Below are 14,168 nucleotides of genomic sequence, written 5' to 3' on the forward strand. Positions count from 1 at the left end.
ATGCGGGTAAACTAGAAAGCGAAATGTCCCTTCTCCTACCCTGGCCACTAAAAGCTCACACAAAGTAACTGACTTACTGCTCAAAAAATTGTCCCCCGTAAATCCAAATGCTGGAAAAGCTCGCCCGAGCGTTAAAAAACACGCTATCGATCAATGGTTTCCTGACGCTCAAATGTAGAGTCCTGCTCACACCCCTCTCTGTTCATGTGATTTGCATCACTGCCTGTCATGAAAAGCGGACTGCAATGTAACTTAAGCTGCCATCTTGAGACGAGTAAAACGTGAATGAACATGTGGAAGCCCCCATTGCACCGTGAATAGTGAATATGAATGAAAATATCACCATGTAAAAAAAGTGAAATAAGAATTGAAATAAGAATTAAGGCGTTACGTAGTAGTGGAAAACGAAAGGAAAACAGGAATAGCAAATGTAGGAGCACGTGTACATCAGCAATGAGAATCAGTCATGGACATTGTTAGATCATGAACATAAAACAATGTGTTACTGAATGTTGTCCAAATGTCAAACCGCCACATGTATCACCAAAATAAATACCGCTGTAAATATGTAAGGCAAATGAAAAAAAATTCTGTGAACACGCTCAACAACATTGCAAATGGTAAATGGCTTGACTGTCCGTGGCTAATTTTTATCCTGTGGGTATTGGAGTTGTGGGTTAGCTGAGTGCTGAGCGTTTCTTAACGTACATTTTCAGAGGCCATTTGGTCAGCCGTACATACGTGGAGGTGACAGCATCGGCGTTAGCATGGTTTTTTAACATGTAATGGGGCAGTCTATCACTAGAGTATATAGGAGCACTTAACAATTTGTGCACACTATATTCATTTTCAGCACTTCTTTGGTTGGTGGCATGGAACTTTTCTGTACAGTTGTCACACAGTGGTGGCATTGCATGGTCGGCTTTTGCTCTACTTGCCTTTTTAACTATTTCTCATCACTTTTCCCGGATCGTAGAGGCTGTTCTTTGTTTGATATTAGTCTAGAGTTGGATAACAGCCATTGATTATGTATATGATCTGTTTGTAGATTTCCCCTGACGAAGGGTGTCTGCATTGGGAATAAGACAATCCATGTTTATCTGTAATATGTGCATAGTTTGAAGTAGCACACAACTAAGAACTCTGCTTCATGAACAAAGAATCGTCATAGAAAAGATGGATGAAAACAGCATTTCCTTTGTTTCGTAAAAAATTGACTGTATTTTCTGTTTATACTGAGAATATTGCATGAAGTTGTTTTCGATTTGCATTACTTACGATTAGGTTTGATAATACACTCGCACACTCTGTCTAGGTCAGTTGTGCACTAGTAACACTTTTCTTTGTTGAATCGGTGGTTGGGTGGAACCACCTCAGAGCGTGCACACCAACATTGATTAGTTTTGAGAAATAGCATTCACACGATTGACAGTTAAACCTGAGTGCAACACAGCTGATTTTTCGCTTGACCTTTCTAAAAGTGGCATTTTTGAAAGAGTAGTGATAAATCCTTTTTACTGGTAAAGATGAATTTATTATTAACATTCCAGTGAAATGAAACATGACAGGACTACCCCTTTTCAATCAGGAATTGCAGCTTATACATATATTAAGGAATTACCAATGTTAACTAATAAGAGGGGAAGGCCTCCCAGTAGTGAAAAATTAATGTGGGTGTTTTTCACTACCAGGACATGCAAAACGTAAAAGTACATGTCTTACCTTTTGATTACACAGCACCTTTCCCTATCACCTACCTATGGCCTACCTTAGGGGTGACTTATATGTAATAAAAGGGGAGTTGGCAAAGGGTTTTACATTCCAAGTTGACATGGCACCGTAAACTGCACACAAATGCTCTTCAGTGGCAGAACTGAGACATGTTTAAAGTGCTACTTGTGTGGATGGAACAATCAGTGCTGCAGGCCCACTAGTAGCATTACATTTAAAGGCCCTGGGGACAGGCAGTGCACTGTACTAGAGACATATAGATAAACTAAATATGCCAATAGTGGAGAAATCAGTCAAACCATGTATTAGTGGATAAGCGCTTGCACTTTAGCCCTGGTTGGCAGTGGTAAAGTGTTCAGAGTCCAAAGGCCAAGAAAACAAATCCAACAGAATTGGAGGACAACAGGCAAAACATTTGGGGGAAGAACACTCTAAGATGGTCAGGTTTAACAATTATGTTATTGCTACAATATTTTTCCAGGACCTTACTTTTGCACATGGTATTCTTACATACAGTCACTATTACTGCTTTTGCCCCTGTTGGTCTTACCAGCCCAAGCCCTGCATGTAGTCTCCTACTGGATATTCTGAGTGGTTGCCAGCAAGGCCTTATCACCACAGTCAACCGCTCAAACCTCTTTGATACAAGCTGGGATCCAAGTTGATTCGTCATCCACCTGCAACAACAGTGCAGCCCTACTAACCATCCTTCTTTTTCTTGTACAGCACAAGCGCAAAAATATACAGACCCTCCACCTGCCCTGCTGACAAGGTAAAAAGTCTGGGGGTCTACATTTCTCATGATCTATCCATGCAACATCAGGTTAGTGCTACAGTGTCTTCCTGCTTCCACCAGCTCAGAAAAATTCGTAAAATAGCCCATTTTCTGACCACTGAAGCCCTCACCCTGACGTTGCTGGCATTAGTCATCTCTCGGGTGGACTATGCCAATGCCCTATACGCAGGCATCCCACAATATCAGATCAAAAGACTTCAGCTGATACAGAATCAGGCAGCACGCCTCATTTACCACCAACCTAAATATCACCACGTCCGTCCCCTTCTTAAAGCCCTTCACTGGCTTCCTGTATCAGAGCGTTGTCAATTCAAACTAGGCTGCTTGACCCACAAATCCCTGGCCGGCATCGGCCCTTCCTTCATCTCGTCGCTTCTGCACCCATACGTCCCTTCCAGACCCCTCCGATCTTCCCACCACGCTCTCCTTCAGACGCCCAGGTTTAGCACGGAGGCCTCAGATTCTCCTTTCTGGCCCCCTCACTCTGGAACTCTCTCCCTCCGGAACTTAGACTTTCCTCTTCCTACCTTCACTTCAGGTCTCTCCTAAAAACTCACCTCTTCCGTTGTGCTTATACATAAGCTCCCCTACCCTCCCTTCTTTGTCTCTTCCTGATTTAGTGAACAGCGCCAAGAAACCGTCCGGTGTATGCTGCGCTCTATAAATCCTTTTTACATTACATTACATTACATTACCTGCCTACTGTGATCAACACCCAGGAATTTATGCAATCATGTACAAAGCAATGACATTTAGCACTGGGACACTCCGCTAGGAGTTAGCCATGCACTTTACAAATCCCGTTATTATTATTATTATTATTATTAAATCTATGTGCACCACAATGCACACCAACAGGCTTAACCATCAGGGAAGGGATGCATTTCTGGGGCAGAACTGAGCAAGTGACCGCCTTCGTGTTTTGTTACAACAAAAACACTGTACATAGTGTAATTTGCTTAACCATGTCTTTGTAGGTATATGGAATAAACTTGTATTTAGTTATTATTCTTATTTCCTTGCTCTTCCATGTACTAGTGCACCTGTCATTTACTTTTAGCTTGGCTGCCTATTACCATTTCCTGGAATTGTAATTAGGCACCGTGAGAAGAGCATAGAAATGCTCTTTTTTCCACTGTAGGGAAAATATTTTACTCCATTGAGAAAGTCTTTCTCCTACACCCCCACCATATCTGGGGGGGCAATCTGCAATCGCTGACCATTTCCATGAATGGAAAGAGTCAGATTTCAGTTTGTGAATGTCCACAAATGTACAGGTTTGTGGGTATTCACAAACCTACAATCCTAACCACACTTTGCTCCGCCCACTTTCTACCCCTTGCATGGGATTTACTACTGCAGATTTCACCACATTTGTTTCTGAAAATGGCTTTGTGAATCAGGCCTTATTGTGTGTACTTCCCTCCTTCTGCCGTGATGGGCTTCGTTCCAAGTACAGTAGCCATCTCGCGCATTCTAGCATCTCCTTAGGATAGTCACACTCATCCACAACAAGGTGCACAATACTGTGGGACCCAGTAGAAACCTCCTCGGAGTCACATAAATAAGATTATTTACTCCCAGGTCAAAATCCTGTTGCTGCCCCTCACTAAGCTAGTCACTGCCAGAGGTGACAGAGAGCCAGGTAGCACCTGCTGGCTATCTGATTCTACTTGATAGAACCAAACCACTTTTTTATGTCTACCGTCCACAATGGCAGCCTCACATGTACCAGTGATCACAAACACACAAATGCTACCTTTACTAGTTTTGCATACTTCATGTGTGTGTTGTGAACTTCATTTATTCAAATTTGGAAAATGTTTATCATATACTTCACAAGGGCCATTGCGGGGTACTGTCTTAGGCCCTCATTTCAAGAATAGGGCTACATTTCAATCCATGTGCAAACAGGTGTTTGTGTAATGACTATAATAATGAGGTAATTACTGCTCCACCTACAGTTTTCCTCTGGTAAATATCGGCAGGTCTAACCTCTGATTCCAGGAGATTATAGGTGTGGAAAGCACCTATTTTTACATATACTTTTCCATGTCAATTCGTAATATAAGAACTATCTCACTCTTTCCCGGCTTACTCAGAATCAGGGTCTTTGGGAAGGCAAAATAAATAAAACTTACCCTCTGGGGCTTTGAAAACTGGTCCTTTATCTGTAAGGTAATCTTCTGGGCAGATTAGGTGATGCTTCCGTAACAGGTCGTTGTCCACGCACCATCTGAAGTATGACTCCACTTCAAGAGGAAAATGCACACATTGAAATTTCAAAACTCTAAAAAGTCGAAATCACTGATAAGTGCACATTACTAACTCAGGCAAAAACGGCATGCAAATCAATAATGTCCAATATAATAGTGGGCAAAGGCAGCGGCGTAGCATGGGTTGCCATTTTAAAATAGAGTATTGCACCCCCAACCCGTAGACCGTTAGCTCAGGAAATGCTAACAGTCCACGGGTTAGGGGGGTGCAAAACTTTCTATTAAAATTTTGCGCCCCTATGAATTTTGCGTCCCGGGCAACCGCCCCTCTGGACCCTTCCACGCTACGCCATTGGGCGCACAATATCTACATAGAATAATCAACCATTGTGATGAAACTTGAAGTGGGAAACATGCACAAGCCCATTATAAGAAAGAGAATTCATAACAAAAAAAATTACAAGTGTCGCTGTAGAAAGTCGCCCCCCAGATAAGCAGATGATTGCCCCGGTACTTTTAAGCTACTGAAAATATGTTATACCACTACAATGTGGTTCAAATATCGACCTGCAAAGCTTTAATATCCACGATATAGACTACAAGAATAATGTAAATGAAAGTAGGGGGGTGTTAGGAATAGACAATTTATACTTCCCTCCCTATATATTCATTCTGCAAGACTATGTTGGTAGCTGAAATCATGGACATAAAGTTTTTGAAGATTGATATTTGAATCATGACAATCTAACAAACAACCGCTAAAACACATGTCATTGACACTCTTTAACACCATGGGAACAAACGGAAGTGAATAAGTTACACATTGTTTAATCATATCAGACTTGAGCATTTTACACATAATTTTGGGGACTTTGGCAGTGATCTAAGTAACAATATAAACTGTTCCCAGAAGGACATAAGCCACGATCACCAACAGAATGCTGACAGATGATTAATGAACATTACTATAGTTATACTGCTGGGGCAGAGGAGACCATGACATTACATTTCAAAGTCTGTGCTCTGGTTGGTAGTCAATCACATTTTTCATGTACTCTAGCTCATTTGGGAAACAATTCCCCTTTTACGGTAAAAGAAGGACAACGGCAAACCCTCCTACAACGAGTAATGCTGCTGTTTCCCTTCCCAAGTGATGGTAAGTGCTTGGGTTAAAAATCATATAGCTGTGAAACTTTCTTGAAGTTTTCTCTGCTTACCATGTTCTGGATGTATGGATAAGTAAGGTCTTGAAAGCATCTGAACTGCACATTGAGAAAAACGCCTACTTTATTTCCATTTTCATTCTTAAATTCATAGCTAAATATTGTTTTTGCTGGTTTACTGATAAACGCTTGATCAGCACCAAAGAACTTGTCGCTAAAAAAGACACCGTGATCAATCACAATGTTGACATAGTCTGTCTCACCGAAACTGGTCTCAGTGAGGGCGTAAAAAATAGTTTTAATGATGTTGCTCCACCTAATTACACATTGTCGACTGCAAATCATTCGCGGAAAAAGGAGGCCTTGATTTTCTTGTTAATTGTTATTCAAAATGCATAAAGTTGGATTTGTGTTGCTCTCTCAGCCTTGGAACATTCTCACACAGAATTAGTGACCCTGCTGATGCCTTGTGGTCTTTTAAAATGGCGGACCGACCCCGTCGCGGGTGGGGCGAATGAAGGCACCTCATTTTGTGACTTTAGCATACTCCCATTTCTCTTCCGATACTGCCCAAACTATTTTTGGGTGATTTGAATACTCACTTAGATACTCCAGACGGTGGACTGACACCTCATTTAACAACAAAACTAAAGTGGTTCCATAGGGTACAAGAATGAATTCGTCACATCACCATAGGCAATTTAGATAGTATGTTTCAATTTTGGATATCAAAGGAACACAAACAAACCAACATTTCAAAAGAAAATTACTTCATAACTGTCAGATACAATCAGAATATTTATTTTAATTTCTAAGGCTGTCTAAACAAACAGTGACATATAGTACAGTGAAATAAGTGCTCAGTGACTGTGGTGAAGTGAGTGCATTATATACAAGTGTGAGTAAAATATTTACAAACGAACAGACTGGATTTACAATTAAGAAAATGAAATTGAGGGAAAAGGTCAGAACAAATTAAATCAATGTCTCCAGTAGAAGGCACAAGTGCTCATCTTTCTAAACCATTAGACCTGATGTAGCTGAGCCAACGTGTAACGCCAACGTTTCGACCCTGACGACAGAATGTCATTGCGGGTCTTCTTCAAGGCTAAGGGGTAGTAGACAGCCCAATTTGACACCTCATTTAAAGCAGGGCTGGACTGGAAACCCAAAACAGCCCTGGCAATTTTGTCAGACAGGCCGTCAGTAACAAAACTGGCCCTTATCGCTACAAAACCGCCCCCACCCTTCCAACCTCCCAGGGAAACGCCCGATGCCGCTGCGGCAGTTCGGCCCTGATATAAAGGAGGTATTTTCTGGATTCTACTTCTCTTTGAGTTCTTTTTCTACTCCTGAGGTGGGTCATGCCTTTGATATTATCAGCGCCACTAAGTACTGCCAATCATAGAATTGATTTTCGGTTGCCTAGTCCGACTATTATGGCGTTCCTTTTCTTGCTTTCTCCAGAATCAACATAAGAATACTCTTTGTCCTTCTCCATCCTCCAAGTTTTGCAATTGGAAGAACGTTTCTCCAGATGCTTTGGTTCGTCTTCACTCTGCAATCTCTGTCCCGCAATCCTCAATAGCTTCTAAACTCCTAAGATGTTCAATTACTAAAAACTTTAGACCAAAGTGCTACTTTATAAAATAACATGAGCAAATTGGCTTACTCATCTTGCAGCTGGTTCTCTGACCCAACTATGACCCATCTCTAAAAAGCGAACAATAAGCAATAAAATAGCCAAAGCTTTGTTCTAGTCTAACAAAATGCCCTGCCTATGGCAGCAGCTACCTTGTCAGTCATCAAAGACAAGAGAGACCCACCAAAATAGCTGATCCCTTCTCTGTCAGAAGATAAATGTAACCATACACCTGACTTTTTCAGAAATAAAATGGTTACACTCAAGGCCATCCTTAGTGAGCTGTTTATCATTGCTCACTTTTCCCCTTCCTCAAACTTAACTTCCAACGCCCACTAACTCTCTAGCTGTTACCTACCATTACCACCAATGGCTTTGTTGATCTAGTGCAGGGCAGCAAGCCCTCGAACTCTCCAGCTGATTTACTTCCTGCAAAATTATCAAAGAGTTTGTGATGGTCTGAATATTTCCTTTTCAATTTCAAAATAAATGCTTTATTAGTGTCAGGGTGTGTTTCAAGTACTCTGAAGCTTGATTATGTCATACCCTATTGAAAAAACCTTCTAAGGACCTGGCACTATGACAAACTATCAACCAGCTTCTCAACTGACTTGCTTGGCTTACAGCTAGAGTGACCCATCCTTTTGCGCTTGAAAGTGTTTGCAATAGTTCATAAATTACTACATCCCTCTCAAATGGGTTTCCACCATGGCCATCGAACAGACCTGGTAGTGGTGGTGGCTCTGGAAGATCTTCACAGCTGCACAGACAATAATAGGTTAGGTCTCTCTCACTCCATGCACAGAATCGCTAACCTCTGTCTCTGACCTATGGAGCATACTTGACTGATCCAAAGGGTTGGACAATCTTTTTTAATCACTGTCCCATGTATTATCTTACCCCCCTTTTTTTTTTAATAGGTCCTGAAGAAGCGTCCTGGATACATTTTGGGCCTTCGAGTGCAAAACATGTCGACCTGACTACACCCGACCTGACTATACCCACAGACTTGAGGCTACTTGGGTACATTATGCCTCAACAGTAGCACCAACCTATGTACATTGCTCTAATCCTGTCAAGTGAGCCATCACATAAATTTTTTTACCTGGTATCTCTTAAACAGTTTAATGTTTTTTGCCTCACTCCTGCATACATACTCACTCCAACCCACACGTTTAGGATGCCCTCATACTTACACCTCTCATCATATAGCAAGATAAAAAAAGATCTCCGTTAAAGAGACTCTTCGTGGGGCCTGTGGGGCTTTGCAGCGCCAGCCCTACAAGGAGCAACACCCGATGATGAAGCATGACGTGCCCATGGACATGTGAGGGCACCAAGGAATAATCCTTAGGATTCCCACCCCATGTCTCGTCCACTGCTTAGTCTTCCTTTCGTTCTGATGGAAATTCTTCCCACTGGCCGTCTTCCTAGGGACCTAAACCCACCCTTATTACATGTGTAAAAAACTTGGGTAGTAAAATGGACTCTGACAATGACAGACCAGCTGGTAAATCTTGTCTTTCAACTATGTATACTGAAACATATGTTGTATCTGTCGTCCCTTTTTCATAAGGTGTTAATTCTCATACAGTTTCTGCCTATCTGAATGAATTTCTGCCTATCTGGATTACTGTAACTCTGTGTTTCTTAACCTCTCTATTTGGCCCAGAAACTGCAGGTAAATCAGTCCAACGCTGCCAGATTAGTGTTGGGGATTGAAACGAAGAGATCACATTTCCCAACCATTTGCCACACTGCACTGGCTCCAACTGAAGTAGCATGTCACATTCAAATCTCTCTGCCCTGTCAATACAGCACTTTACAACCTCAGCCTTTACACGATGTGACTAAATTGTTCTTGAAATTCTTAAACAACAATTCAGAAAATACAGGGACTGTACCTTCTCTGTTGCTGCAGCAATCATACGGAATACCTTTCCTCTCCAAGTTCAACATCAAAGCAATTTGCGTAATTTCCGGAAAACTTTAAAAGCCTGACTGGGTCCTTCTCCTTTACTATCTTTTTTATCCAACTCTTTTTATTATGTTTATAAGGCAAAAGAAATAATATGCAGCAATTGTATTCTTTTCTATAAATTTAAGCAGACGAGTACACAATGTGGTTGTAAATTGTATATCAGGGTATCATTTCGACAAGTACCTTATATGACACTTCCATTCATTACTTGGTAATAATCCCACCACAGCACACAGATTTTCGGATGATTCTTGGGAGACTCTTTTTATACAAATTCCTCAGCCTTAAAGCTGTAATCTATGCAGCAGGTCCATTTACTAGTGGGAAGGTTCCATGTCGGATCTCCTTTAATAGGCAATCTTTGTGCAAATAACAAGCCCATTGTGGCCAATAGCTGTGTCTCTTACTGGCTCTCCCACTCCACCATCAAGCTGACTATTGCCAATTTAGTTTTGGGTATGACCTGCTGACAGTAGGTATCATTCTCCACTTTACAGCTGAGGCAACTAGGGCCAGGGCTTCTGTCCATTTTCCGGAGTCCAGTTGGAATGTAATATATTGGGTGAAAGTATTTTCATTGAATGTGCCAAAGCCACATAGATATTGCAAGTGTACAGGGAGTCATCTTGACCTCATCCTTGTATATCTTAACATCCTGACCTGGATATGATATGTAATCGGCTGTTTGAATCTCTCGGTTGTTCTTGGGGCCAATATATCCCCCGGGTTGAATGCTGCTCTATGTAAATTAACCTCACGCACTGTGGAGAAGTGTGGCTCACTGGTTAGAAGAGGCAGACCCAGAAGCAGAGATCAGACCCGGGACCAGGGTTCAATTCCCGACGCGGCAGGGTCTTGAGCCCAAATATCCACGGACTCGATGATTCTCGTTTCGGTGCCTACTCGAATCACGGGTTCACACTCTGCAGCTCTGGGCATTAGCTGCTTAATCTCCACTACGCCCCCCCCCCCGCGGCGGGATGCCTGGCTTTCACCTTGGGGATGCCCAGTACGGGTATCTCACAGGGAAAAAAGCCAGGACGGGTTCCCAAGGCAAGCGCCGAGATGCCTACGGGTAATCGAGCGCTATATAAGAACGCATAATAATAATAATAATAATAATAATAATAATAACTGTTGTTTACTAGCTTACAGAAGTCCATGCTTAAATGGAGCATGGACCCAGCATTGCCACAAGTCATTTCTGGACATCTATATCCGTACATAAATTCATGTGCAGATATTTACACTATTGCCTAGTTGCACTTTCACATCTTGTTTTCAATCCCAGACATTCTTAATAGTATTGGAATGCTGTGCATATTGCAGGTTTCCTTATGTTTTATGTGGAAAGTCATGTGGCTTTTTCTCAGATCTTGATATTCTAATATTGTGAAATTGTATGCACAGGACGATGCCTGGTTGCAATTGCACATTTACTCTTTTTTCTCAACAGATAAAATATTTGTATTTGTGGAGAACTCTCTACACCCCCACCAAGTTTGAAGGGCTCAGTTCTTCTTCCCACTTTGGAAAGGCTTTTACTCCAGGTGCAAATCTCCAACTAATTCCATAGGGGTAAATGGCCGGAGATTTAGTGAATTATCATAAACTCATATTTGGGGACATTTACACACTCACCAGGCCAACTACCATCTGGAACTGCAAATTGCCACCCCTTGTGTGAGATTTACACCTGTAGAAATGCACAGTCATGGCATATAACTGCACAAGAATAAAGGGACTTACACTTGCTCAGTATCCTTTTCTTGACATCTGAAAGACCTCAATACAGCCATTTTCAACTTTAAAAAAAATAGTTTTGTCAATCAATTCAGCCATTTTCGAATTTAAACACAATTGTTTTGTCAATCAGGCCCACGTAGAAATAGCTTGTGTGAGAAAGCAGAATATTAGTTGGGGTGGGTGGTAGTCCACCACAAGTAATAATGTTACCATTCTTGTTAGATCCAGTAAAGATTTCAGTAAGTTAAACCTGATTTCAACCACTGATAGTTATGGTTCAGAGCAGACAGGCTTAACCTAAGAAAATGTATAAAGCATTTAGAAGTACCAAAACAGTTAAAAAGTTGAAAACACAACACAATAAAAATCCCCCCATTTATAAAAATATAGAATATTTAAATGAAGAAAATGATGCCAGAAAGACAAAAACCATTAGGTGAAACTGGAGACATTATTTTTTAAAGTTTAAAATAGAAATAGCATTAAGCGTCAAATGCAGTCATCTGCTTGTGCTTGACTGTTACCTACACGCAACTAAAGGCAGACCGAGATGGAACACGGGTCGGATGGATCTCTGACAGAATATCGAGGCTGAAAATATCGACAGACAAAATATCTACGTTGGAATATCGAAGGCAAGTATATCGACACCCTATCTACAACATGGTAAGTACAAAAATATCGAAACAAAAATATCGATGTTAAAAATATCGTAATTAAAAATATAGTTTTTTTTAAACAAAGGTAAAATTAAGTAAATAGTACTTATATATATTTTAAACGTATGTTAAAATGTGTTATAATGTTTACAATGAATAAATAATACATATTTACTATTAAACATTTAATTAAAATTAATAATTAAATATATAATATATACTTAAATAATTATAATATATACATTATTTTTTAAATAATTATAAAATATTAACAAATACTACAATTTAAAAATACATCAACACTCATAAAATAATAACATAAATCATAATAACTAATTATCTTTAATAAATAACAACAATTAAATATACTTTCAATATTTTTAAAATTAATTAAATACAACATTATGTAACATCTTAAATACATAAATAAATATAAATAATATTGAATAGCATAAGGGTAAAAATTACTAGTCTAACTCCAGAGGGTGCAACAGTAGATAAAGCGTTGGATAGCGTAAGTGTAAAAATTACTATTCCAACTCCAGTGAGTGGAACAGTAGGGAAAGCGTTGGATAGCGGGTATGTACAAATTACTATGCCAACTCCAAAGGGTGCAACAGTATGGAAAGCGTTGGATAGCGTAGATTGGCTAATTACTATTCCAACTACAGAGGGTGCAACAGTAGGGAAAACGTTGGACAGCGTAGGGGGAAAAATTACTATTCCCACTCCAGAGAGTGCAACAGTAGGGAAAGTGTTGGATAGCGTAGGGAGAAAAATTACTATCCCCACTCCAATGAGTGCAACATTAGGGAAAGTGTTGGATAGCGTGAGGGTAAAAATTACTATTCCAACTCCAGTGAGTGGAACAGTAGGGAAAGCATTGGATAGCGTATGGGTAAAAAATAATATTCCAACTCCAAAGGGTGCAACAGTATTGAAAGCGTTGGATAGCGTAGGTGGGAAAATTACTATTCCAACTCCAGAGGGTGGAACAGTAGGGAAAACATTGGATAGCGTAGGGGGAAAAATTACTATTCCCACTCCAGAGAGTGCAACATTAGGGAAAGCGTTGGATAGCGTAAAAGTAAAAATTACTATTCCCACTCCAGAGAGTGCAACAGTAGAGAAAACGTTGGATAGCGGGTGGGTAAAAATTACTATTCCAACTCCAGTGAGTGGAACAGTAGGGAAAGCGTTGGATAGCGGGTATGTAAAAATGACTATTCCCACTCCAATGAGTGCAACATTAGGGAAAACATTGGATAGCGTAAGAGTAACAATTACTATTCCCACTCCAGAGAGTGCAACAGTAGGGGAAACGTTGGATAACGGGTGGGTAAACATTACTATTCCCACTCCAGTGAGTGGAACAGTAGGGAAAGCGTTGGATAGCGTATGGGTAAAAATTACTATTCCAACTCCAGTGAGTGGAACAGTAGGGAAAGCGTTGGATAGCGTATGGGTAAAAATTACTATTCCAACTCCAGAGGTTGCAACAGTAGGGAAAACATTGGATAGCGTAGGGGGAAAAATTACTATTCCCACTCCAGAGAGTGCAACATTAGGGAAAGCGTTGGATAGCGTAAAATTAAAATTACTATTCCCACTCCAGAGAGTGCAACATTAGGGAAAGCGTTGGATAGCGTAAAAGTAAAAATTACTATTCCCACTCCAGAGAGTGCAACAGTAGAGAAAACGTTGGATAGCGGGTGGGTAAAAATTACTATTCCAACTCCAGTGAGTGGAACAGTAGGGAAAGCGTTGGATAGCGGGTATGTAAAAATGACTATTCCCACTCCAATCAGTGCAACATTAGGGAAAAAATTGGATAGTGTAAGAGTAACAATTACTATTCCCACTCCAGAGAGTGCAACAGTAGGGAAAACGTTGGATAACGGGTGGGTAAAAATTACTATTCCCACTCCAGTGAGTGGAACAGTAGGGAAAGTGTTGGATAGCGTATGGGTAAAAATTACTATTCCAACTCCAGTGAATGGAACAGTAGGGAAAGCGTTGGATAGCGTATGGGTAAAAATTACTATTCCAACTCCAGAGGGTGCAACAGTAGGGAAAGCATTGGATAGCGTAGGGGAAAACAATTACTATTCCCACTCCAGAGAGTGCAACAGTAGAGAAAACGTTGGATAGCGGGTGGGTAAAAATTACTATTCCAACTCCAGTGAGTGGAACAGTAGGGAAAGCGTTGGATAGCGGGTATGTAAAAATGACTA

General features: G+C 40.7%; 1 protein-coding gene across 2 annotated transcripts in view; it reads right to left on the reverse strand.

Moving 5' to 3' along the window:
- DLEC1 (DLEC1 cilia and flagella associated protein) overlaps nucleotides 1–14,168 on the reverse strand; it is a 691,969-nt gene that overhangs the window by 624,039 nt on the left and 53,762 nt on the right. For both annotated transcript variants that reach the window (XM_078665272.1, XM_078665271.1), the window contains one exon: nucleotides 4,669–4,779. In XM_078665272.1, the coding sequence (XP_078521398.1) occupies nucleotides 4,669–4,779 (111 nt within the window). The remainder of the gene's footprint in view (nucleotides 1–4,668; nucleotides 4,780–14,168) is intronic.

Source organism: Lissotriton helveticus, chromosome 10 (assembly GCF_964261635.1).
Source record: "Lissotriton helveticus chromosome 10, aLisHel1.1, whole genome shotgun sequence".
NCBI lineage: Eukaryota > Metazoa > Chordata > Amphibia > Caudata > Salamandridae > Lissotriton > Lissotriton helveticus.